This window comes from Engystomops pustulosus, chromosome 7 (genome assembly GCF_040894005.1).
Source record: "Engystomops pustulosus chromosome 7, aEngPut4.maternal, whole genome shotgun sequence".
NCBI lineage: Eukaryota > Metazoa > Chordata > Amphibia > Anura > Leptodactylidae > Engystomops > Engystomops pustulosus.
In genome coordinates, this window is record NC_092417.1 from 53330912 (window position 1) to 53355181 (window position 24270).

At 39.5% G+C, this 24270-nt stretch overlaps 1 protein-coding gene across 4 annotated transcripts in view; it reads right to left on the reverse strand.

Annotated features, from left to right (window-relative positions):
- Positions 1-24270, reverse strand: part of KIF26A (kinesin family member 26A) — a 103517-nt gene that overhangs the window by 73790 nt on the left and 5457 nt on the right. For 2 of the 4 annotated variants that reach the window (XM_072115910.1, XM_072115908.1), the window contains exon 2: positions 18377-18604. In XM_072115910.1, coding sequence (XP_071972011.1) covers positions 18377-18604 — 228 coding nt within the window. Of the gene's footprint in view, positions 1-1260; positions 1335-18376; positions 18605-19637; positions 19887-24270 lie in introns of those variants that run through there. The other 2 variants (XM_072115909.1, XM_072115912.1) reach the window with 2 other exon arrangements.

The window sequence follows — 24270 nt, forward strand, 5'->3', positions numbered from 1 at the left end:
GGAATGAACAAAAGCTACATGTAAATCAAAACAATATTTGGTGTGCCCAGCCTATTGCTTTCAAAAGAGTATTAATTCTTCTACATACAGCTTCACACAGACTCTGAAGGAACTCAGCTGGGAGTTTATTCCAAACATCTTAGATAACTAAACAGATTTTCTCTAGATGTAAACATGCTCAAATCCATTCAAGTAATCCCAGACAGATTAGATGATGTTTAGGGCTTTGTTGCACCACTTTGCAGAGGGTGGTTACACCAATATTGATTTGCTTTACATTTCTTTTTTGTTCATTAATTTGAAGGACATCTACCACCAGAATGAAGGACTGTATGCAAATGAGTCTGAGGGGCTCCAGGTTTCTTAGGTGTTATTGGAGTCGGGAGCACCTCAGGCTCATTTGAATATAGTTTTTCATCCATAAAAATCTGTACTTACCTTCCTTTAGCCTAGTGATGCAGCGCTGTATTTTAGAACCTATCCAATGTAATTTGAGTATACAGAATATAAGTATAGGACATGTATTGTACCTGTTGAGCCGCTGACTATCTGTGTGTATACAATCTACACTTTCCACTCATACTGATAAGCTCACACATTTTGCATCTTCATTATTTACACACGTGCTGGTAACTATACTCTGCCTGTATTATTCTATGGGTTATTCTAGCATCAGTCTGGGCGTAGCTGCTGACCTATTGTTTTTCCTGAGTTAACAACAGATCCAGGAAAGAGAAGTGTTGCCTAAACAGTTGGATACGGTGCCTGCCAAAACACAAATTACATGGAGGTTGGATAGGAAATTCTTCCCTCTCGCAGAAATCAGAGGTTAAACCCTGATGGGTGTAATGAACTTCAACCTGTCCTGTACGGATGTGTTGTGGATGGGGGATTTTCCTATACATCACTCATGGAAAAAATAACATGTGCTGATACAGAGTTCTGTATCAGGGCATTCTACAATGTGTGGCCAGGTCCCTTTAAGTTTCCTTTAAGATCATTTGCTACTTGACTTCTCTTGTAAGCAGGACTGTGTGGTAGCAAAGACACTTTAGGACAACTTCATATTTAGTATTGATGTCACTTCGGAAGTTACTTTTGGATAGATGATTACCTTTAGGTTACAAATGGCCAATACAAATATAATCTCATCTGGGCCACTGCCATGACTGGCACATACCCCTACTAGCGAGAAGCGTGATAAAAGGGGGCATATTGCATCTATATGATACTAGGGTAAAATTGCTAGATGGAACGTACTCACTATACTTTAGATACTTAGAGGAATATTCCAGTGACAATTTTGGTGCTATGTAGGAAACTCTTTCTGTGCTTTGCCACTGCTAAAAAGTGCTACATTTTGCACAGTTTTTGAACTTATAAATATCCCAAACATAATGTGATGTCATCAATTATAGTGTGATGTCACCAAGAGATAATAAACACAAAGATCACGTGGCTTGTTTATCAGGGCTTCTGCACCAGAACACTAGCGTTGAAGCCCCAAAATAATTGCAAATGCTAGCGTATTGCCAGTACTTGAGATTATTTTCCCCTTCAGGCCAGCTCCATGCCAGGGGGAGTGGAGGGGCGTGAAGGGAGCATGGCCAGCAGGGGAGTGATCTGGCGAGGGGCGTTCCTGTCCCCATGCCGGCGCACTTGCTGCAGCCAGCGACTTCTCACACGCGACAAGTCGCTGGCTGCGCCTATTTCTATGCCACGCAGGACCTGGAGTAAGTAAAATGCACCACCCGCGGGATACATCAAGAGTTTGAGTTTGAGGGTCGAGTTTGAGGGTCGGCGTATGATAAATAAACCCCCATGTGTACTAAGGCATCCTGTTTCCAGGGCATATGTTGTATATGATATTTTTTTAAATAATAATTTTCCCCTGGTTAAAGGCCACAGGTCACGAGTCCTGGTAATGTATCAAGAGCAAATGTTTCACAGCTAATGAATTAGGACAGTTTTGTTTTGCAACGATCAACACGTAGGAAATGTAGTGTTTTCCCAAGTGCTCGCTTTTCCTGAGTAGCAGAGTTTAAAGGAAAAGCCCCGAGTGTTAGAGACTTTGATGTTTACAATGTCAGGCTCTGTCTGCTTTCCAACACCAGTGTCACAGAGAAATCACTATACAGCTTCATCATTCTGCAGCAATATAACTAAAGGGGTTGTATACAATGTAGTAAATACAGTCACCTCAGAAACAGCGCCACCTTTGTGCACAGGCTGTGTGTGGTATCAAAGCTCATCTCTGTTCAAGTACACCATATCACACATAACAAAGAGACAGGTGTTTTGGGTACATGGAGTGAGGGAATTCTGCTGTGGTTCCTAATATACTTACTAAGTAGTATCTAAGCCCGTTACCCCTGATGAAGCCGTCTTATCGGCGAAACATGTTTGGGGGCTTGAGCAGCAAGTTTTAATTGCAGACTACTTCATGCCAAGTGTAGAATAGGATAATGAATAATATAGGAGGCAGCATAGGAATAGTGGAGTATTGTTCGGTGTGAATGCTACTTACCAGGTGTATGAGATAAACGGGTTATAGGACTGAATCAGGGTAATAGGGATATCAGCGTTTACCATCTATACCAGTGGTGGCGAACCTATGGCACGGGTGCCAGAGGTGGCACTCAGAGAAATTTCTGTGGGCACTCAGACCATCACCCCAGCGCAGAGTTCACCAAATTGGACCAAATCCACCAAATCTTCCTGCAGTCCCAGGCAACTAAAGAGATGCTGCTCCCAGCACTATTTTAAAGCAACACTTCATTGGCTGTTTGGAACTGTGGGGAAAGTGAGAAGGTGTGGACATTATCTTTGGAGGTGATCTTGCTGGACCCTGGAAAGAGGCTACAATGATAGTCTAAAGTTGCCCTCCTTCTTTTAACTGTACTGGTGGCCTCAGGGGGCCAATACAATTGAAAGATGTGTAAGAACAGGTAGGCTATGAGTTACTGCTTAAAATGCCATGTTGGTACTTCACGGTAAATAAGTCGATTTTGGTTGTATTTTGGGCACTCGGTCTCCAAAAGGTTCACCATCACTGATCTATACCATCCATACAGTGGCACAACACTGATCCACTACCTATCTAATAATTCATTTTTGACAAGATGATGGATAAACCCCACTGACCTTACCTGCACTCTTTTGGACCTTCTTACCCAAACAGTCTAAAGATACACATACCCTATCATAAATAGTCTCACCTGAGATATAAAATTCACACCCACCACGATAATCTGCCCCACTGATGTATTTGTGACACATGGAATACCCAGTCTGGTAATCCGGGAACCAGTACTGGGATACTCAAACATTTGGCATTGAAGCAATTCTTTTTTTTTAGCTTCAAATTTATGTTCATGGTATATTTAATCTAAATTGAATAAAGGTTAAGTTTTATTCCCTGGTTATGGTGCCTTAGGGCTGGTTAGCCCCCTCTTGTAAAGCTTACTAAGTAGCGACAACCAGTGTGGGCGTCACCTTGTGAGAATTTGGGGAGAGTCCCAAAGGGGATGGGAAGGAAAAACAAACAACAGACATTTACAGGGAAATCTATCATCAAAATCAAGCATTATAAACCAGGGGCACATAATCATAGATCCAGGCGCTGTGACTCTGGTAATCTTATTATATGTGTTAAATTCAAGACTCAATTATTTTCCCATTGACTTTGTATATAAGATGGTGGCTGATGGCTGGTTCTAAGAGCAGCATCTTTATTTTATTTATTTATCTGTTCCCTTATAAAGAATGGCTGGGCCATTATACAAGTTCTTATACCGCTTGTGTCCCCCCCTCATCCTCAAAGATTGTAAGCTCTTGTGTCACCGCCTCATCCTCATAGACTGTAAGCACTTGTGTCACCCCCTCACCCTCATATACTGTAAGCTCCTGTGTCACCGCCTCATCCTCATAGACTGTAAGCTCTTGTGTCACCCCCTCATCCTCATAGACTGTAAGCTCTTGTGTCACCCCCTCATCCTCATAGACTGTAAGTTCTTGTGTCACCCCCTCATCCTCATAGACTGTAGGCTCTTGTGTCACCCCCTCATCCTCATAGACTGTAAGCTCTTGTGTCACCCCCTCATCCTCATAGACTGTAAGCTCTTGTGTCACCCCCTCATCCTCATAGACTGTAAGTTCTTATGTCACCCCCTCATCCTCATAGACTCTAAGCTCTTGTGTCACCCCCTCATCCTCATAGACTCTAAGCTCTTGTGTCACCCCCTCATCCTCATAGACTGTAAGCTCTTGTGTCACCTCCTCATCCTCATAGACTGTAAGCTCTTGTGTCACCCTCTCATCCTCATAGACTGTAAGCTCTTGTGTCACCCCCTCATCCTCATAGACTGTAAGTTCTTATGTCACCCCCTCATCCTCATAGACTCTAAGCTCTTGTGTCACCCCCTCATCCTCATAGACTCTAAGCTCTTGTGTCACCCCCTCATCCTCATAGACTCTAAGCTCTTGTGTCACCCCCTCATCCTCATAGACTGTAAGCACTTGTGTCACCCCCTCACCCTCATATACTGTAAGCTCCTGTGTCACCCCCTCATCCTCATAGACTCTAAGCTCTTGTGTCACCCCCTCATCCTCATAGACTGTAAGCTCTTGTGTCTCCCCCTCATCCTCATAGACTGTAAGCACTTGTGTCACCCCCTCACCCTCATATACTGTAAGCTCCTGTGTCACCCCCTCATCCTCATAGACTCTAAGCTCTTGTGTCACCCCCTCATCCTCATAGACTGTAAGCTCTTGTGTCACCCCCTCATCCTCATAGACTGTGAGCTCTTGTGTCACCCCTCATCCTCATAGACTGTAAGTTTTTGTGTCACCCCATCATCCTCATAGACTTTAAGCTCTTGTGTCATCCCCTCATCCTCATAGACTGTAAGCTCTTAGGAGCAGGCCCTCATGCCTATTGTTCCATATGACTGTTTGTACTCTGTAATGTATTATTATATTTGCACATGTCCCCTATGATTTGTAAAGCTCTACAGGATATAATGGCGCAATATAAATAAAGATTATTATTATTATATTATAATTCTGCTAATGAGACAGATGGGTTGCTCTTGCCCCTCTGTATTGTAGCTACACAGGCTGTTAGTGTGAAGGAGCTGAGACCTGCTTCACAGTGTAACAACTGTTTATAAAGCCAATGCACAGAAGAGCTAGGGTAGCCCATCTGGCTCATAAGCATAATTTGAAAAGTTGATTTTAGAAGGAAGGAGGCCATGGATAACAAATAAGAGAAGATTACCGCAGTAACTGTGCCTGGATCTATGAGTAAGTGGCCCTGGTATATCATCTTTGATTTTGATGGTAGATTTCCTTTAAGCCCAATATTACCAAAACTTCATTGTAAATGGTGGGCCACTTATTTATTGAGACACTTGTTTTTATGTATGTTACTAAATATAAATGGGATAACGTAGTAAAATAATAATATAATAAATCTTTATTGATATAGCACCATCATATTCCGCTGTGCTAAACACATCATGAGCCACATACACAAACAAAATAAGACATTACAGAGCAATCACCTGGTCATACAGAACAAAGAGCTTTGCTCACAAGAGCTCACAATCTAATCCCATTATTTACAGGAGTCTGTGTGTCTCCCCGACATAACCTATAGGCAAAGAACATATCACAGGAATCATAAAAGTAACTTATTTATAACCTACATATAAACTATGCCCAGGCTGGAAAAGACCAGAATGGGCAACCGCGTCTACACACTGGAAGCTAAACATTGTATGTGACAGGCCAGACAGAGGGGCTTAGCATAGGCTTTATAGCCTTGGATATTTTCAGACTTGTGTAGGAGAATCCAGAGGTTGAGATAAAAGGGGATTGGAAGAAGGCCAATGCAAACACACTGCAACAATGTGGACGTAAGTAAGTCATTAACGCTTGCTGAGATGTCTAGAAGGGGTAAAGGTCTGAGGCCGTGAAGGTCTTAAAGTTGGATTATCCAAGTTTATGCATAAGGCATACCAGGTATATATATATATATATATATATATATATATATATATATATAAATATATATATATTCTATACACACACATTCAACTGTCCTAAGCTCCGACACGACCTATTCTGCAGTAGATCCGTAGTGACAGTCATGGCTGTAATAAGACATTGTTGTAAATGGTGATCCTACAAAAGTGGAGTTGAGGAAGTGCAGGTATGTCAATGTTATCATTTGACTCAATAATATCTTCATACATTAATAATAATAGAGACATGTACGTATAAAGTGCACAACACAGAGGCTTTTCTAAGATTTTGCAGTGCAATTCCAGTTTGGCCGAAAGGGTCGATTACACTTCCTCACAAGTCTAATACATTTTTTTTTGTACTTGTGATACACAAGTTTTAGACAATCAAAAGGAAAACAATAGGCACACTCCTCAAACTTGCCAAACTCCAGACAGCCTGCAGGCATATCAATTGTGAGAAATAGGACAGGATGTGTCGGAAAGCTAGATGACTGATACAGCCAGTTGCATATGAACATCAATTCATATCAGTTAGAGTAGACTGGGTTCACCGCTGCCGTCTCCATAAGCCAAGCTGGCTCTCATAAAGGGCTCTGCACAATGCCTAGCTGTGGGAAAGTAAGAATGACACGGGCAGGAAGGAACTTTCTGAAAAGCTAGACCTACAATAGTAAACACAATATGGCATGGGAACATTAGACCCAGCTATGGACAATGGCCCCGAGCGCAGCAGCAAGAAAACTTGGCCTCTCGACAATATGAAATTTAGTCTGCAGCGTTATAAAGAAATATGAATCTAAGAGCAATTGTGGATCAGGTTAAGTCGAGGCTATGGAGCAACATGGTCGTGTGCACAAGCCAAATTCCAAGTCCAAAGTGATTAAGTAAAGCAATGAAAGGTTCCTGCACAAATTATTCAATGCTAATGTCATTCTGCAATAGATCAATTTACCAATGTGCTGCCAGTAAGAAAAAAAATATTGTTTTTACTGGAATGATGACTGCTATGTATGGAGTCATTTACTATGTTTTCACCAGGTCACGGTAAGATTGCAGGGGCAGACTCAACTTATACTTACTCATCGGCTAAATGGCTCTCTGTCTGCTGTTATCTACTAGACAAATCCAATGATGTAGACATTACCGACCAAAGAGAACACTATAACATCACAAAATTATTTGTAATATAAGCAGAAGTGACAGGAGTCACCTTAAGTCCTTACAAAAGTGGTGGTAGGTGCAGTCACACCACTCTTTTTGGGTGCCATAAAGTTTTGCACCAAAGTCCTTTTAGCTCCTTAGATAGAAGTGTTCCATAAGGCTCAGGCAGTTTCATTATCCCTTATGTATTGGTGTTGAGTTGGAGAGGGATTCATGCAGGTTCCCACTCATGGTAGTCAAGTAATTGGGTCTAACTGAAACATGATATTATTATGTCCCTGCGTTTTTTAGATTATGAGTTCTTTGGGAGAAATCTTTCAAGAAAGAGTAAAGTGATTACTCATTTTATCCAAAACCGTCTTGGGATGAAAAATACGACATCTCCTTTTCTACACTAGCTTTGAGGGATCTCCCCCATTGTGTTACATGACTTTTATATTGACCGTAAAATAGGCAACCGATATTTCAGATTGATTGATTTAGGTGTCCAATGAACATAAACAAAGCTTATACTGAACCAATTATTGTCATAAGAAAGACTGATCCCGTATAGAAGAGTCTTTGCCTGCGGCTACACAGAAGCGGTCAAAACTCTGTTCCCAGAATAGTCCAAACCCTCTATAGGAAGGAGTGATATAAAAAAAATATACAATGTCTTACAAAAAATGATGAATATGTCTATGAAACACACATAAACGAAAGGCTGATAAATGATATGTTCTCTGAAATACATCTCTGACCTAAAAGGGCGACTACTCCTGAGAGTGCACTATGAATCACCCCACTCTGCAATCATTCATATAGGAGCTGAAACATGTGGTTAAACATTTGTTAGTAATGATTAAATCGGTATTTTAAGAAGACAGCATGCAGTAGAAAACAAAAAAAAGACAAGAAAGTACATTCCCAAAGAAGCACATTCACACATGGATACTGAAGATAAAAATATATACTGTGCTATTATGTATCCCCCAAAAAGCTGGCAGTACACCAATTTTTTTGTAAGAGAGAATGAGGTGGGTGCATTATTCACCAAAGTGCTACATTTTGGATCCTATAAAGAATCCTGTGTTGTTGCTGTTTTTGTTTACTGTGCTATCATGCTAGATGGATTTCTTGCCATAGGCCACACATAGGTAAACTCTTTCAAGGCATCTAATTTCCATGTCTTTTTTGTCCATAGACACATGTATTCTACATAAAGTTTTATCTTTTAAGTTTTGTGTTGCTTTTGTTATCATTGGCCCAGGAAAGAGAGTAGTTGTTGGGGTAGGTGTTCCATACAAAACTCTAGAGAGGGGTTGGGTGGGTCCAAAGAGCCTTCTATTAAAAGATTAAATCAACTTCTGTGGTTGACTACCAGATGAACCACCATTGTTGAAATTCAACCTTACCACTGTTAACTATAATAGTGTCCTTACCATTGCCATGTTCCCAGTGCCGACATCAGTAGCAAAACAAACTGTCTTTTTATGGATATCTTTATCCAAACCTTATCACTGGAGTGCCCAACAACATGACTCAATAATTGAAAGGAAATTGGCAAAACTGGACATTTCCTTTACGTCATTTGCCATGAGCCACACATGAAATAAAGAAGGCAATGCTATAAAATATCCTGGTATTAGAAAAACAACTATACATATTAATAACTCTATCATAATTATTAATAAAAAGATGATGTCAAGGGTAGCAAAGGGGGTACACGCCCTAGACTCACTTAAAACCCGTGCAGCTACCTAACAAGCCCCGCAAATCCTATCGGTAAGGAACTTCGACAATCCCTATACTGAGTGCACAGAAAAAAAGACCAAACACTGAGGAACAAACAACAGATAATAGACAGACAAGCAAAGCAAAGAACCGGATCAAATCCAAGATGGTGGTGAAGCACAAAATAGTCAAATGGTCAAATAACAAAGCAGAGGTCAGTTACACAGTAATGCAAAGCAATAGCGATCACAAATAGGGTAAGGTATAAAGAGACTGGTAAAACCAGTAAGGTGTAAAGGAAATGGGCATTTATATAAAGTATTTCATGAAAGCCGCCCCCAGCAGCGAACTTAACCATCTGTCCATCACTCAACTTAACCGTTTGCTGGACAGAGAAACCATGTGTGAATCAATCAGTCCCAATAAAGCAGCAACATTAGCCACACCCCCTTGAGGAAGCGACGGCGAAACGTAAGTAGGCGTGCTGTGGTGGTGGTCTGGTGATCTCATTACCATTGATAGGCACTTGTGGGTTACATTGTGTCCTGTTTTGGGCATTGGTACTGGTTTTACTTATTACCTGACTCTCCGTTGTGCCTTACTTTGATACCCCATTGTGGGATGTACAGCTATTACTATTTGACCACCACCCATTGTCTTGTTGTTTCTGTGGTTTTTAATTCATGTTTTTACTCCATTTGAGTATCATTTTGTGGAGAAATAAAGTTTAAACAAATAAACTGACGTATATGGTACTTATGTTTTGACAGTGGTATGATTTTGATCCTATATACTGCTTTTTGGTATTCAACATTAGCCACAGTTCACACAGAGAAAAATCTATGCCTTCTAAGTTGCATTCTGTGGACAGGAGATGATGATGCTACAGATGTTACAGATGTTACAGAAAGTAGAGAAGTACAAAACAGAGAACCTGTTGCTTTGAAGGTTGATTTATTTTAATCTGAACTTGTGTAATACATGATTATTTTCTGTGGTGGTGCTGCAAGAAAAGTAAAAAATTTACTGGCTTCCCTCTATAAATTACAAGTGATCGCTGAGGGTACTAGCACTAGCCGCAGTCCAATAAATGTTAAATATTAGTATATACCGTATATACTCGAGTATAAGCCGACCCGAGTATAAGCCGAGGTACCTAGTTTTACCACCAAAAACCGGAAAATCCTATTGACTCGAGTATAAGCCGAGGGTGGGAAATGCATTGGTCACAGCCTCCCAGTATATAGCTTGCCAGCCCCTTTGTTTTTAATGCCTGCCAGCCCCTTTCTCTATATAGCCTGCCAGCCCCTTTCTGTATATATAGCCTGCCAGCCCCTTTGTTTTTAATGCCTGCCAGCCCCTTTTTTTTAAATGCCTGCCAGCCCCTTTTTTTTAATGCCTGCCAGCCCCTTTTTTTAAATGCCTGCCAGCCCCTTTTTTTAAATGCCTGCCAGCCCCTTTGTTTTTAATGCCTGCCAGCCCCCTGTTGCCGGTAAAAAAAATAATAAACTTACTACTCACCATTCCGACGGCCCGGACAGCTCCTCTCCATCTTCATCTTCATGCCGCAGCTCCGCGGCAGCTGCGTGGCCGCGCCTCTTCTGTCTTCATGCCGGCTCGGGGCCGCGACAGCTCTGTGCACACGGCCCGCCCGGCGCACTTTGTGACGTCAACAGCGGCTGACATCACAGTTGAGTGCCGGACGGGCCGTGAGCACGGAGCTGTCGCGGCCCCGAGCCGGCATGAAGACAGAAGAGGCGCGGTCCGGGCCGTCGGAATGGTGAGTAGTAACTTTATTATTTTTGTATACCCGAGTATAAGCCGGGTGTTGAATTTTTAGCACAAAAGTTGTGCTAAAAAACTCGGCTTATACTCGAGTATATACGGTAAGTTCAATAATAAATATTAAATGATATAGATGTCAGAAGAGGAGTCTAAAATCCCACAGCTGTAAAGAACATTTTGGGTAAAATTACAGAGTAATTAAAAAATATAAATCACTCCATCTAATATAAATAGAATATGTCTCATCAGTCTCACCACTGCGTCATGTATTATCCTACTGGTGAAATATTAACAACATTACAATGAATAAAATATGGAATTTTCATAATTTCACTAGTAATTGCTAAGAGACTAATATTTTCTTTTGTTGCCTTCGGCATATTGCAAATGAGTTTCATTGTGGAAATCGTGCACATTTGAACTCCATAGCGGTTTATTAAAACTAAGTAACTTACTTTATGAAAATTGATGTTTAAAGGGATCTCTACCTAAAAGAAGAGAAGCTTTATAGATTGATTTCTCCTTTGAATGTAGGTAATAGTTGTATTAATATAGTAATATTTAATGGATCTAAAGCATTACTGAAAATAAGGCCCAACTCTGGTCAATGCCAGGAAGCTTTAGACCAGCGATGGGAAGTAATGTTTCAAAAATGTAGAAAAAAGATTTGAGGAACTTCAAATCCTAAGGAATCCCCCTTTTGTGACATCTGTTGGTTTGGTATAAAAAAGTACATTTTATAATAAATATGTTAATGTCTATCGCAACCATCTTAGAGACTATGGAGAGCTTTGGTGGTCATGTGGTCAACCATTTCTATACAAGAACATAAGTGCTTCCCTGCCTTCTCCTTATCCACTCAGCTTTGTACATATATATCAGTCTTATATATGTAAGAAGAACATGTTGTAGGAATGTATTAAGACTGGCAAATAGTATGCCGACGCACTGTGCATAATGGCGGACGGGTTATGTCAAATTCCTACTGTTGTCTCTAGGGCTCTGGGCCTGCTTGACTTCATACACCAAGAGAGCTCAGGAGCTAGCCCACAAGAATATTGTCTGACATGATATATTAATATATTTTTTTGAAATATGCCTTTGAATAAGGTTAAAGATAGTTTGGGACTGTGATGAAACATTTATGAGCGGTTTAATGCTGATAAGAACAGAGGGGATCTGTTTAACCTTTCTCCCGGTGGTCAATGCTCTTTATAACCTTGGAGCACAATGTAAGGTTTGTACCTGAAATACTACCCTTAAACAAGCTTTAACACAATGACAGAACATTGCATTAATAGTGCCCTTTTACAAAGATGGAAATGTATTCGGGAGATTCTCTTACCTATCATCAAGTTCCTTTTTTTTATTATTATCAAAGACGTTTCCCTTTGAAAGACACATAATTGCGACCACACAGAGTGACCTCCTAGGACAGGTGCACCGACCTGCTACAACCAGGTCTTGTCACAAAGCAGGTGTATTTTCCCAAAGCATATACCACCCAGCAAGAGACAGGTCAATGTCAATAAGCTGCAGATAAAGCCATGAGAAGAATCTATGCATTGTAAGTATAAATCTACAGCCAGCAACCTAATATTATCCACCAAGTCAAGATTTCAATGACTCTTTGAAAACGTTTTGTTTTGCTTCCTATTTCCAGACGTCGGATCCTAAAACCCACATCCCAATGCAGTCACACAATGCAACATTAAAAGAAAAAAACTAAATTTAGTTCCAAAGGAATTTTATAATCATCATGCAGGAAACTTTTCAATTGAAATGAAGGTCAATAAAAGCAAATTTCCCCTACAGGCCCTGACTTCTTCCAGACTTCTCCAGGAGGAAAAATGACATTGTTTCATTAAACAATGTTGGTTATAATACATAAAGTAACAATGTAATCACCGACAAATGGACAAATCCTTAATAATAACAGAGATGTCCGAAAACTAATTTATGACAGGAAACTGGAAGGTGTCACTAAGTAGATCCTACAGGACTGTTTGGGTTTGGAGATGAAAAATACGATAGGGCTTGTAATAATAAAGAAAAAGAAGGAATGTCATCTTTTCATAGAGCGTTTATGTCACCTCGTTTTAACCCTTTATTGTCATTGAGCATATTTATTCAATTGATCTCAATTTAGAATTTATAGGAATCACAAAAATATAAATGTCTAAGATTAGAAAAATCAAAATCCGTTCAACAAAGGAGATCTTTACTCCTTTTTTAGAAAAGGAATCCATATTCTATTCAGAATCTATACATTACCTCCCAGCAATATTTGTTCAAAATGGACATTTATTTCAATGCAATTTTTCAAGAAAACAAAAACATCTTCTGGTCTGGATGGATTTTACTATGTGAAATTATTGGGACAGGTCTATAGCCATCTGAAGTGGAGGACGTCAAACAAAAGAAGCCTCAATATCCATGTCAGCTGATAAATTCGATCAAGACTCTTATCACTGGTTTCTATAGGCAGCAAGTGCTATTGTTATTTCAACTATATTTAAAAGAGCCAATAGACAATTAGATCTGGAATCTGACGAGTTGCCATGAGTAAATTATCCACTGTTTTGATGCATTGATCTACAAAAAATCTAAAATCTTCAAATTTACCTTTGGACTTCGTACAAAAAATAGCCGCCTATGAACGATTGATTACATTTTTATAAGCAACAACACAATAAAGAGAGGAAGAAAAGTACATGAGCTCCAGGACTTCTGCTTCATAAATGATATCACTTCCAGGGAACTAAGTGGTTTTTACAGATTTCAATATGTGCTCAATTAGACAATTACCGTTATTTCTATTTTATGTCCCTACTTACAACGGGAACATCTATTTCAGTGAACGGAGCCGATACCATACATTATAGCTTTCAAACATTGCCATAAAGTGTAAAATCCCATCCCTATATCCATTTATATAAAAGCAGTAAAATAAGTTTAGATTCTAGACAGTTCATTGGTATAAGAAAGGAGGAAGATGAGACATGGGGAACTTTCAGACATGGAAATGTTACCAGTTTCTTGCTTTTTGGCAGTAAAAGGAATAAAACTAAATGAAGCTCAACTAAAATCAATGAAACCCCATTGCTGCTCTCTATAGCAAATGTGAAAAGTTTTAGGTAGTGGCAATCCTGGGTAAAGCCAGGTCCTGTTTCCAAAGGTATCACCATTGACTGGATCCCCCCAAAGAAACTGTATTTAGAACATCAAAACTATCACATTCGAAGACCGCCAAGGAAATAATCTACCACTAAAATAGAGCACCAGGGACTTACTGTTAACTCAATTTAGACATTCCATGGGAAGCATTGTTGGACACTGCATAGTATATTTTATTTGGGTGTTGGATGTCAGTATTGTGTGTAGCATATAGCAGTGTTAGGTGGCACTATATGGTAGTACATGTATGTATATGTAAGTACAAAATAGTCATTGTGGGGGCCCACCTAAAGTATCACTACAGTGAGAAATCTGCAATAAACAAGTCTTCATATCTGAGCTTTCACTAGAAAGTGGTGATATAAGGGGATCCTGGGATTAAGCCTTCAGTCTTAAATAAGGAGCATAAACACATTAGATTGAAGCAATGCAAAATCCATACAAAATCCTGTACTTGCCCCTGCCTACTCTTCCATTAGCACTCAGCATAGAGATAACACATGGAGTGGTGAAATAAACACTGTTATTAGTTACTCTAAACATGTCTTTATATGGCACCAGCCAAGTGTCTACAATATACAGTAGATGTATATGGCACAGTAAGATGAATGGGAAGAGGAATGTTTACATAGGAAGAACCACTCCTGTAATTCCACATTATGAGTTTATTGCATGACATCCAGTCACACTGCACTTTACTAAATCCTAGATATATATTCAGATTCCAATGTATTTAAGGCATTCCCGTGCTTGTGTCTCCACCTGTTGAGGAGCAAGACAGAACATGTCGTCTACCATGGCACTAATGCTGGTTGTAGGAATTTTGTGATCCAATGTATTAGCTGGCGACCACCTGTTCAAGCCTAGGTTTATGATCACTGATGGACATTTCCAGGGAAGAACTCCATAATTAACATTTTTTTGAAGGGAAGGACCCCATTTATTGAAATTTTCAACAGGGTATTATAATTCCAGTGTCGGAAAGATAGAAGTAATTGGCATTATGAGATGAATGTTTGCAACCAGAAAAGTTTTGAATGTACAAGAGGGACGTGACACTCCAATACAGTAGGACCATATCCATAATAGATCTTCTGGGTGCCTTGGACAAACTCAAATTCTACATACTTGTAAACCCGCAGTGACATAGATGTCATAGTGTCCTAGCAATAATAATAAATCCAACCTCTTTTAGAGGCTACTAAACACTACGTTACTACTATGTAAAGATGAGCTAATCATTTAATATATAATTCAATGAAGCTTCTCAGAACTTTTCAAAAGAACTGGTTCAGGTCTGAATCGAATTGATCCTAACTTCAGTTGTTCTGAAGATTGGCATATAACCCCTTCTAGTCCTCTAAAACACCAATTTTTTTCTAAAAAATGTCCTATCTTATTTTTTTTCATTTTCTACATTTTAATAGGGTTAGCGTTAGGGTTATTTGGGTTAGGACTAGCCTTAATGCTACACCAAATGAATAAAATTTGCAGTTTTAAAAAAATTGTGTTTTGGAGCACTTGAATATATTATATACCAATTTCCAGGACAATTGGAGCGATGTTTATTCATCCAAAGTGAATTAGAAAATCGGCACTGAACCAAATCTACGAATCGACAAACAGATTCACTCATCTCCGCTACTATAGAACCAAGAGTTGTTTTTATAATTTTTGTTGATTTTTCACCTCCTTACTTGCCAACATTGTGGTACCTATGAATGTGTATAGATTCAAACCACCCATTTAAATGTAATTGGAATGTGCCCCAATTCTCCAAGGATCCATGGCAGCTGCCTTTATGATGCACATGCCTAGAAATATACTGTTTAGTTATATACTAGGCTTCTGTAATCTGCGATACATCTCTTGGATTTAATGTGGATTCACTGAGCTTAAAGGAAATGTATCATCAAAATCAAGTCTAAAAAACCTGGGACACTTACCATAGATCCAGGCACAGTGACTGTGGTAATCTTCTTATATTTGTTATCCATGGCCTCCTTCCTTCTAAAATCAACTTTAAAAGTATGCTAATGAGCCAGAAGGGCTACCCTAGACCATCTGTGCTCTGGCTTTACAAACTGTTGTTACACTGTGCAGCAGCGTGTCTCAGTCTCAACCTTCCCCACTGTACTTCCTGTAATCTTAGCAGTAGTGATCAGTGAGTACACAAATATGCTAATGAAATAATGAGGGAGGATGAGACAGTGTAACAGCCTGTAAAGCCAGATCACAAAGGGACTCAAGCTCATAAGCATATTGTTAAAAGTTGATTTTAGAACAAAGGAGGCCATGGATAACAAAAATAAGAAGATTACCCGAGTCACAGTGCCTGGATCTATGAGTAAGTGTAAGTGATTTATCATACTTGATATTGATGGTAGATTTCCTTTACAGAAGTTCTCATAGCTCTGTGTGGAATTTTAGAAACAGTTTGCCTAAAATTATAATAACTTTTGCAATATTATGGATTTCTATGTAGGTATAAAAATGATAATAATCTTTATTTATATAGCGCTCTCAAATTCCGCAGCGCTTTACAAATCAAGCATTTACCCAAGTCTTGTCATTAAAGCTACTATGATCTTTATATTGTATGACACATTGGAAATGTCACTTGAAAATTAAATTTACCCCTGTGGAAAAGATTTAGAAGAAAATGCTTAACAGGTGGACTGACTCAGTCATCCGCAGTATTCTGTTTACATCCATTAGGCGGCTAATGATGACAACTGTCCTCGGATGCACTGACAACTCCTGCAGTTATTTAGAGGTAGCACTTTATTGTGCAAGGCCAGACAAAGAATGGAAATGTTGGCATATATATATTTGGGTTACTGTCCCTTTTAGACTGGGAAACATGCTCTAATGTTATTTTATTGTCACAGATCCCTCCCATGTCACAGGGACGGGCTGGTTTCCTTCCTGAGCCAAGATCACACAGCACGGCGTTGGGTCACCCTGTCATTAATTGTCACAGCGGTTTCTTTCTCACAAACATTCCAAGAAAGACGAAGAAAAAAAATCTGCAGAATTATACAGCTCGTAACTATTCTAATGCCTGGGAGGGTGGCTGTGGCCGATCTGAACACCAGATGTTGGCTCAACTAGTGAAACAATTACACGTCTCCAAAGCTGCACTGGATATAGCTTCCTATTACGGATCAATCAGGGACGCATATAATGCAATAATATAAGCAATTATACAGGAAAACCGGTTTTGCAAGACGGAAAATTCATCCATATTTAATACTTAATATTTAAGTAATAAGTGGATCACACTCAAAACTGAACGAGGCTTCAACAGGACTCTACAGAAGTATGGTACTCATCCAACTAAAATGGGCCTTATTGTACATTTGTGATGTCAATGTCATGAACAATTTATCCTAGTAAGCAAGTCACATCTCCTGACATCTTATCAGCAAATAATTATAACAATCCCGGGGCATCTTTTTTTCGTAGGACTACGTTTGTGCTGTTCCTCTTTTGTTCATAACAGGGATTTTTTTTTAATAAATTGACAAATCAATGCTACTAATTTGGCAGGGGAGATAGCCGCTGAGCCTCATCTAATGAGGAACTGGACAATAATAAGTTTCAGAAAAACATAATCCAGAATTGTTTTCCTTATCGGAAATAGATTTGCTGAAATATACTAGCCAGGAGAGGTAACAGGTATAATTTTTAAAGGGATTGTCCAGAGATTGAAAACATGGCTGATTACTTCTAAAAACAGCTCCCCTACTGGTAATGAGTAGTTAGTGGTATTGCAGCTAAGATCCTTTCATTTCTATAGAGCTGAGATGCAATACCAGCACAGACCATGGTCAGGGTGTGGTGCTGGTTTTGGAACAAAGCAGCCATGTTTTTCAACCTCCGGACAACTTCTTTATGGTTGCAAACAAAAGCAGAACCAATATAAAGCAGGTAAATAATAGGTTGGATCTGAAACAATGGCCCCAGTACAGAATTACTTACTACTCACTTACCACTCTCACTACTCATCCATCACTGCAGAACAATTTTAAACAACTTTTTAAAAAAAATTATGTTAAAATGACAAAAACTTAGTATCCAACCACCTCTCCTAGAATCAGTGTTGTGCTAAAACTTTCTGCTAGGTGGCAGTCAAGAGCAGTTCATAAAATATAAGCCAGCCCAGACATTTGCAGAAAGGAACAAAGCAAAATCAAGCACAAGTATTGTTCATTGTTTACAACTGTGCTATTTTTTTGGATAAACTTCATATCCAGCCATAGAAGGAATCCTGAAGTTGTTGTCACAACTGCTTAGAAATAAACCATTGTTCCAAAAATAAATCAAGAAAATGTAACAATAACACCAGTTCTGCACACAGATCCTGCATTGTGAATCCATCATCAGTCAACATGTACGTCTTAAAAAAAAAATAGAAAAATCCCTTTAAGGTCTGTGTTATAAATGACATAGAAGACTTAATATGCTTTATTATAGACTACATGATGGTTAATTGGAGGCTTTCTTACCATTATGGAGCCAGGGACAGCCAATTTGAGGGCTTGTTTTTTTAGTTCAGCCAGTTTTGCTTGACAGTAGGGACACCATTCCCCTACCCCGGATCTCTCTGACAGTTCAGACACAGAAGCGGCCCCAGCCCCCTCAGGAGGAGGACGGCTGCCTTGCAGAGCTTCATCTGCGGACTGCAACCTTTTCCTGGCTGGTGGTACTTCTCTGCCAGGGAACCTGTCTGCAACCTATGAAAGGAGACCACAAATTACTATGAGCTTATATAGAATCTATACATTAGTATATAATGCTGGCAATGTGATATACAATTACAATTTACACTAAAGATTTGCATCTTTAGCTTACCATCACAATGAAATGTCAGCGTACTACCTGACTTCTATAATACCTGATGCTACATGTATATAAATACACAGTGTAGTAACTGTACTTATACAAGAACACACATTGTATCAATTCTTCCAGAGCTATGTATCATAATTCTAGTAGTACTACACGGATTATGGTGCTGTTTTTGTTGTTAGTAGTAGTTGTAGTAGTTCTCTTATGTGGATTCTAGTAATAGTAGTCAAAGTGCATGGATTATGGTGCTGTTTTTGTTGTTAGTAGTAGTTGTAGTTGCACTCTTACATGAATTCTAGTAGTTGTACATGGATTATGGTGCTGTTTTTGTTGTTAGTAGTAGTTGTAGATGTACTCTTACATGAATTCTAGTAGTTGTACATGGATTAAGGTGCTTTTATTGTTATATATATAATTCTAGTAGTGGCACAGGGAGTAATGGTTTAGTTTTTGTTGTTAGTAGTAGTAGTACTCATTCTTAAGTGCACTAATACATCTAACACTAGTAGTACTAGTTACTTTTCACATCAGCAGACTATCTCCTAGTACTACACGTTGTTGTCATACTGCTGGTAGTCATCCTGAAGATTCCTCCATACCGATATATATATATATATTAGTACATTATTGTATATTTTAGAGATAGTAGGACTTCTACCTAAATTACATACTGGTAGAAGTCCTACATAAAACAACTGCATGATTCATATAGTTTACACACATACAAATGCAGGATATTTTAATGCCCATTGGATATATCTATATATTTATCTATCAATTTATCTATCACTTCTTACTATCACAGAGAAGGCACATGATATGATCGCATTATTATGCGTAACACACCCAAGCCTTCTAGACATCTTCATCCTTGCATTCATTAAAGTTTGTCTTAGCAGCTAAAGTTATGTAACTTACCATCCCTGTATGACTGGCATAGCCCGCACTGCCCAGCACAGGGACCATGGTTGTGATGGGTTTTCCTTCTGTGCACTACAATGTGTAGCTCAGTCATGGATGAGAGTGCTGAGCTTCCAAAACTCTCTCCAATTAACAAATCTCCTTCTGCAGGGCTAAGTAATCTTCCCATCCATGCTGTCCTCCCTTGCAATGTGAAGGTATGAGCTATGAGGGGCAGAAAGAGAGCAGCCTCCTCTCCCAGCTCAGGACTGGCCAGACTAATGACTCAGGAAGACTGCAGCAGCCTGGAGAGAGTGCAGGGAGGGGCAGGACCAGCATTACTTCACTTTCCCACAACATGAGGGTCCAGCACAGGAGCCCCCGGCCCAATATCCCAGTGCAAGCACAAGTTTACTTAAGGAACCAGTCAAATGTAAACAGAGGATGAAGACACCAGGACCAGACTGTGTTGACTTTACATCTCAGTTATTTGTTACAGTGAAGCAGGTCTGGTAACTTCAAGGGACATTGCTGCAGAATATTTCTAATCTTTATGTGCAAGTTATTCTCTTATAGGATCATGGTCCTTCTGAGGATAAAGCACTGTTTCATTTATAGAACCCCCAAATAACAAACAAACATAACAAATAACAATAGCGAAACATCACAGGTCCAGCAAGGGGTGTGGTTCATTTCTCCTTTTGGACTGCTATGAATATGTTCCAGCACTAAAATGATAATAACCAAAGTCTAACTGATCTGATAAAATGTCCAATGCTTTCAATGGACTTTTCTATAGTGTCTGTTAGTTCCACTTCTGTTATGCTTCCTGAATTCAGTTCAGTTATTCTAGTTTTGGTCCAGTAAATCCCACAAAGGCACAGAGCAAGTTTCTTGGATCAAACTTGCTGGTGGGCACCATGCTTTAAAAGGAACCTGTCACCAGATATCACCCCATTAAACTACTAACCCTCACAGGTAAGCTATGAAATGCCCTCTATAGAATCGCCTCTTAAATGTGAATTCTCACCTGTTTACCCATCAAAATCTTTGTCAAAGTCATGTGAAAGGAGTCATGTGAGGAGTCATATGTTGCCTCAGATGAGTCAAGATTAGAAGCTGCAGGTGGAGTGTCATTTCACATGCTTATATCCTCAGTTCTATAGCTCCTAGAAACATAAGCATAAGAATCTCACCTTTGATATTGTATCAGGCTTGTGGTTCTGTGATCGAAATAGTTGGAAATGAGAACTACAGATAAAGGTTCTGTTCACAGAAACGCCAGATGAGATTTTTATCTTCAATGTTTCTAGATACTACTGGACCAAAGATAGGAGCGTCTGCAGTGACACCTCCCCTCCAGCCTCTAAATTTGACTCATCTCAGGTAACACATGACTCTTCTATGCTCATTTTCTCATGACTTTGGAAGGTATTTTCTTTAATAGGTAAACAGGTGAAATTTCACATAAAAGAGGGAAATTTGGAAAGGACCCTACCTGAGGGTGCTAGTAGTTTAATGGGATAAAATCTGGTGACAGTCCCTTCCATTATTCCTATTAGCTGTTAAATCTCCTCCAGTGTTTCAATTACTCAATTACTCAATCTTGATTTTTCAATAGACTGGATATATCGACAAAAGGTCAGACTTTATGGACCTGCATCTTTTCCCAACTTTATATACTATGATACTATGAATAGCTTATATACACCACCTCATCATCTCTATAGTTTATATATACAATTGTTACATGACTTGTTTATTGCTGCTGTATACCTTTCTTCCTTAGTTACATAGTCCTATGACGTGAGACCAAGATTTGTAAATGGTTTCAAACCTCCTTAATTTGTAGACTTTAGTATGGGAACAAAAATATGCAAAACTAAAAAAAGACTTTCCGTAATGCTGAGGGTTAGCAGCTCGAAACATGTCCCTGGTACTTCTGTTATAAAGGTTTGGACTATAGAACTTCATAGAATTTAGTGATTGGTTGCCAGAAAGTGAGTGGTTTTAATAATAACACAAATCTGTAACTTATAACACAGAGGTGTAAATTGTGCCTGTCAGCATTTATATATTGGGTATAAATGTGTGGGGAAAGTACAGCTATAAATCCTGCAATCCAGCATCACCTAATCCAGAAAGACTAAAAATCAGGTGCAGAACTCCAATGTAGTGTGGAATTTCACAAAACTAGAAGAGAACTGAGAAAAGAGGGGCAGGGAAAAAATCTACATACTGTCTATGGGGTCCACTTTTGCCACTTTCTGAAAAGGGGATGCCAGATTTTGGAACTACAATGGTAGCAGCCATAACACTTGCTATGGGGCCCTCTGTGTTAAGGGGTCTAGTCACCTGACATGCCACACTAAAAAAATGCCATTATTCATAACTGTCCAACTGTGCATGATCATATCTAAGAATATATCTATACCAGAACCTAGATAGATAAATGTGAACCCCCATGATGTGACAAGACAGTTAACTTTGAGGTCTGGTGACCTTATAAAGATGAGTTTCCATCTTGAACGTTGTGGACAGATGCTAGTAACACATATGTGCCCTATCTAGCACAGAAATCACTGGACTCCTATCCCTCCACTACAGTGTCCCCAAAACACAGATGGGTCAACAAGTGCTTTTGAGATAAGAGATGCCCCTTTAAATCAATTTAAGCCATAATATCTTCTATAACAGAGAAATGTTATCCTGACCATTAAGTAATATGAGATGTCATCTCCCAGCTCATCTCTCAAGACATTATTCCTTCACTCTTGGCTCTTGGATTTCATTATTAACCATACGACAACAAGATATTTCAGCAGCTACAGTCTCCTTGATGGGGAGGGCTTACTTCTATATGTGGCGTCTGGGATTCTTTAGATAAAAAGCAACTGTGGTTGACAACAGCTGAGGCCAGCATCAAGCTATGGACATCCCGGAGCCTGAGCAGCAATGGATATTCCATATCACATACGTAACATGGGATTGTGTGCTGTCTTTATATGGCCTCTGTCTGTCTCCAGTCTTTCACCCTAACCAATTCCTGTGTTATTCTTGAGAAATGGAGCAGTCAGTGCAAGCAAGTCTGGTTGTCAAACACTGGGAGCGACTGACTACTCAACTAATCCCCTGGAAGACAGGTTGTGTCCATGTTTGAAAAGCTCAAAGATTTACTGGACAGGAGCTAAACCTAATAGGTAAATAGTCAGTCATGGTGTCTGACCTCTCGGTAACACGTCCACTTACACCGGGCACTGATTGGCATGGGCTGGGTAATCTTATAATGACGACAGAATTGTAGATTTCAATCTTGACAACTTCTCTGTCTACACTGTAGACTAAAAGCCACTTATACAGAAGAAAAAGTTCTCTAAGCACGCCAATTTTGGTGGTGCCGGTCAAATGTCTTATATGTATAGAGAATTCCTGACTTTTTCCAAGCTGAAGATTTTAGGTGAAGGAAGGATTTGGAATTTTATCAGTCATGATCCTATTATAGCGACTTATGCAACTCTCCCCATTAGATACAAGGTTAGGGCAGCAAACTGGATCTATGCCCCTAGGGATGGAAAACCTAGCTACATATAGCTCAACAATCTGTTTCTAAAAAAATTAAGGGTGAACATACCCTTAAACGCACAACAAGAATATACATTATCTGACTATATTCTATCATAAACAGGACAGGGACAATTTCCTGCATTAATCTTTGCAGGTTGCAATGGAGAAGGTCAAATACCAAATATATATTCCATACCTGAAAACCAACTGATGATGTTGAGCACACATGGGACAATCTATGGGCCGAGATGAGTTGGCTGTCCTCTTGGATGGTAGCAAGGATGTAGATACAAAGAGTATAGATATGACAGCGCTTTGGGTACAGAGGTGACCTAAAGGCCAATATGTCTCCTAGACACCAGTATTATAAATGGCACAAGAAAGATGGAAGCACATAGTAGTAGTTGAGCCATGTTGCCCAAATAAGTAGAACCCCAAGCCAACAAAATCAGACAGCTTCAGTGTAATATGTATATGTCATAGCAGGGTTAGTGAAGACATGTAGCACCTATAAGTCAATAGTTGCCATGGATATAAGAATGATTCCTATGTATTTAATTACTCTAAACAGTCTGGCTAACAAGCAGAGAAGGAGGCACCATGAACCCCTACAGAGTCAAATGATGAAGCTGTTTAATAGGGATTTCCGCAATGTAAGCCCTTGCTTATTTCTAAGCCATTATTGTATCCCTTACAGCCATTGCAGACATCTACTAAGTAGAGTTCTCAGTATGGTCCTCCACATGAAGCTGGAGATACCTAGGTGAAGTCCCTTGCAGAAGAAAAATACATTATATATACTTACATTCCTATAACCCTATAACCCTCCCCCTCCCCCAAACCCCATGTCCCCTTACATCCTGTTCCCCATCCTGTTCCCCATCACCCAGGGATCTGATAAATAGATAGATCGATATATTAATTGATAGATAGATAAATAGAAAGATAGATAGATAGATAGATAGCTGTAAAGACCAAGTCTGTGTAGGTTCTCCTAAAAAGGAGGGGTGCAGCGTCCTTTACAGGTCCTGGCAGTAGAATTGTAAAAAGCGGGCAGCAAATTCCAAAGTAATTAGCCAATTTGTAG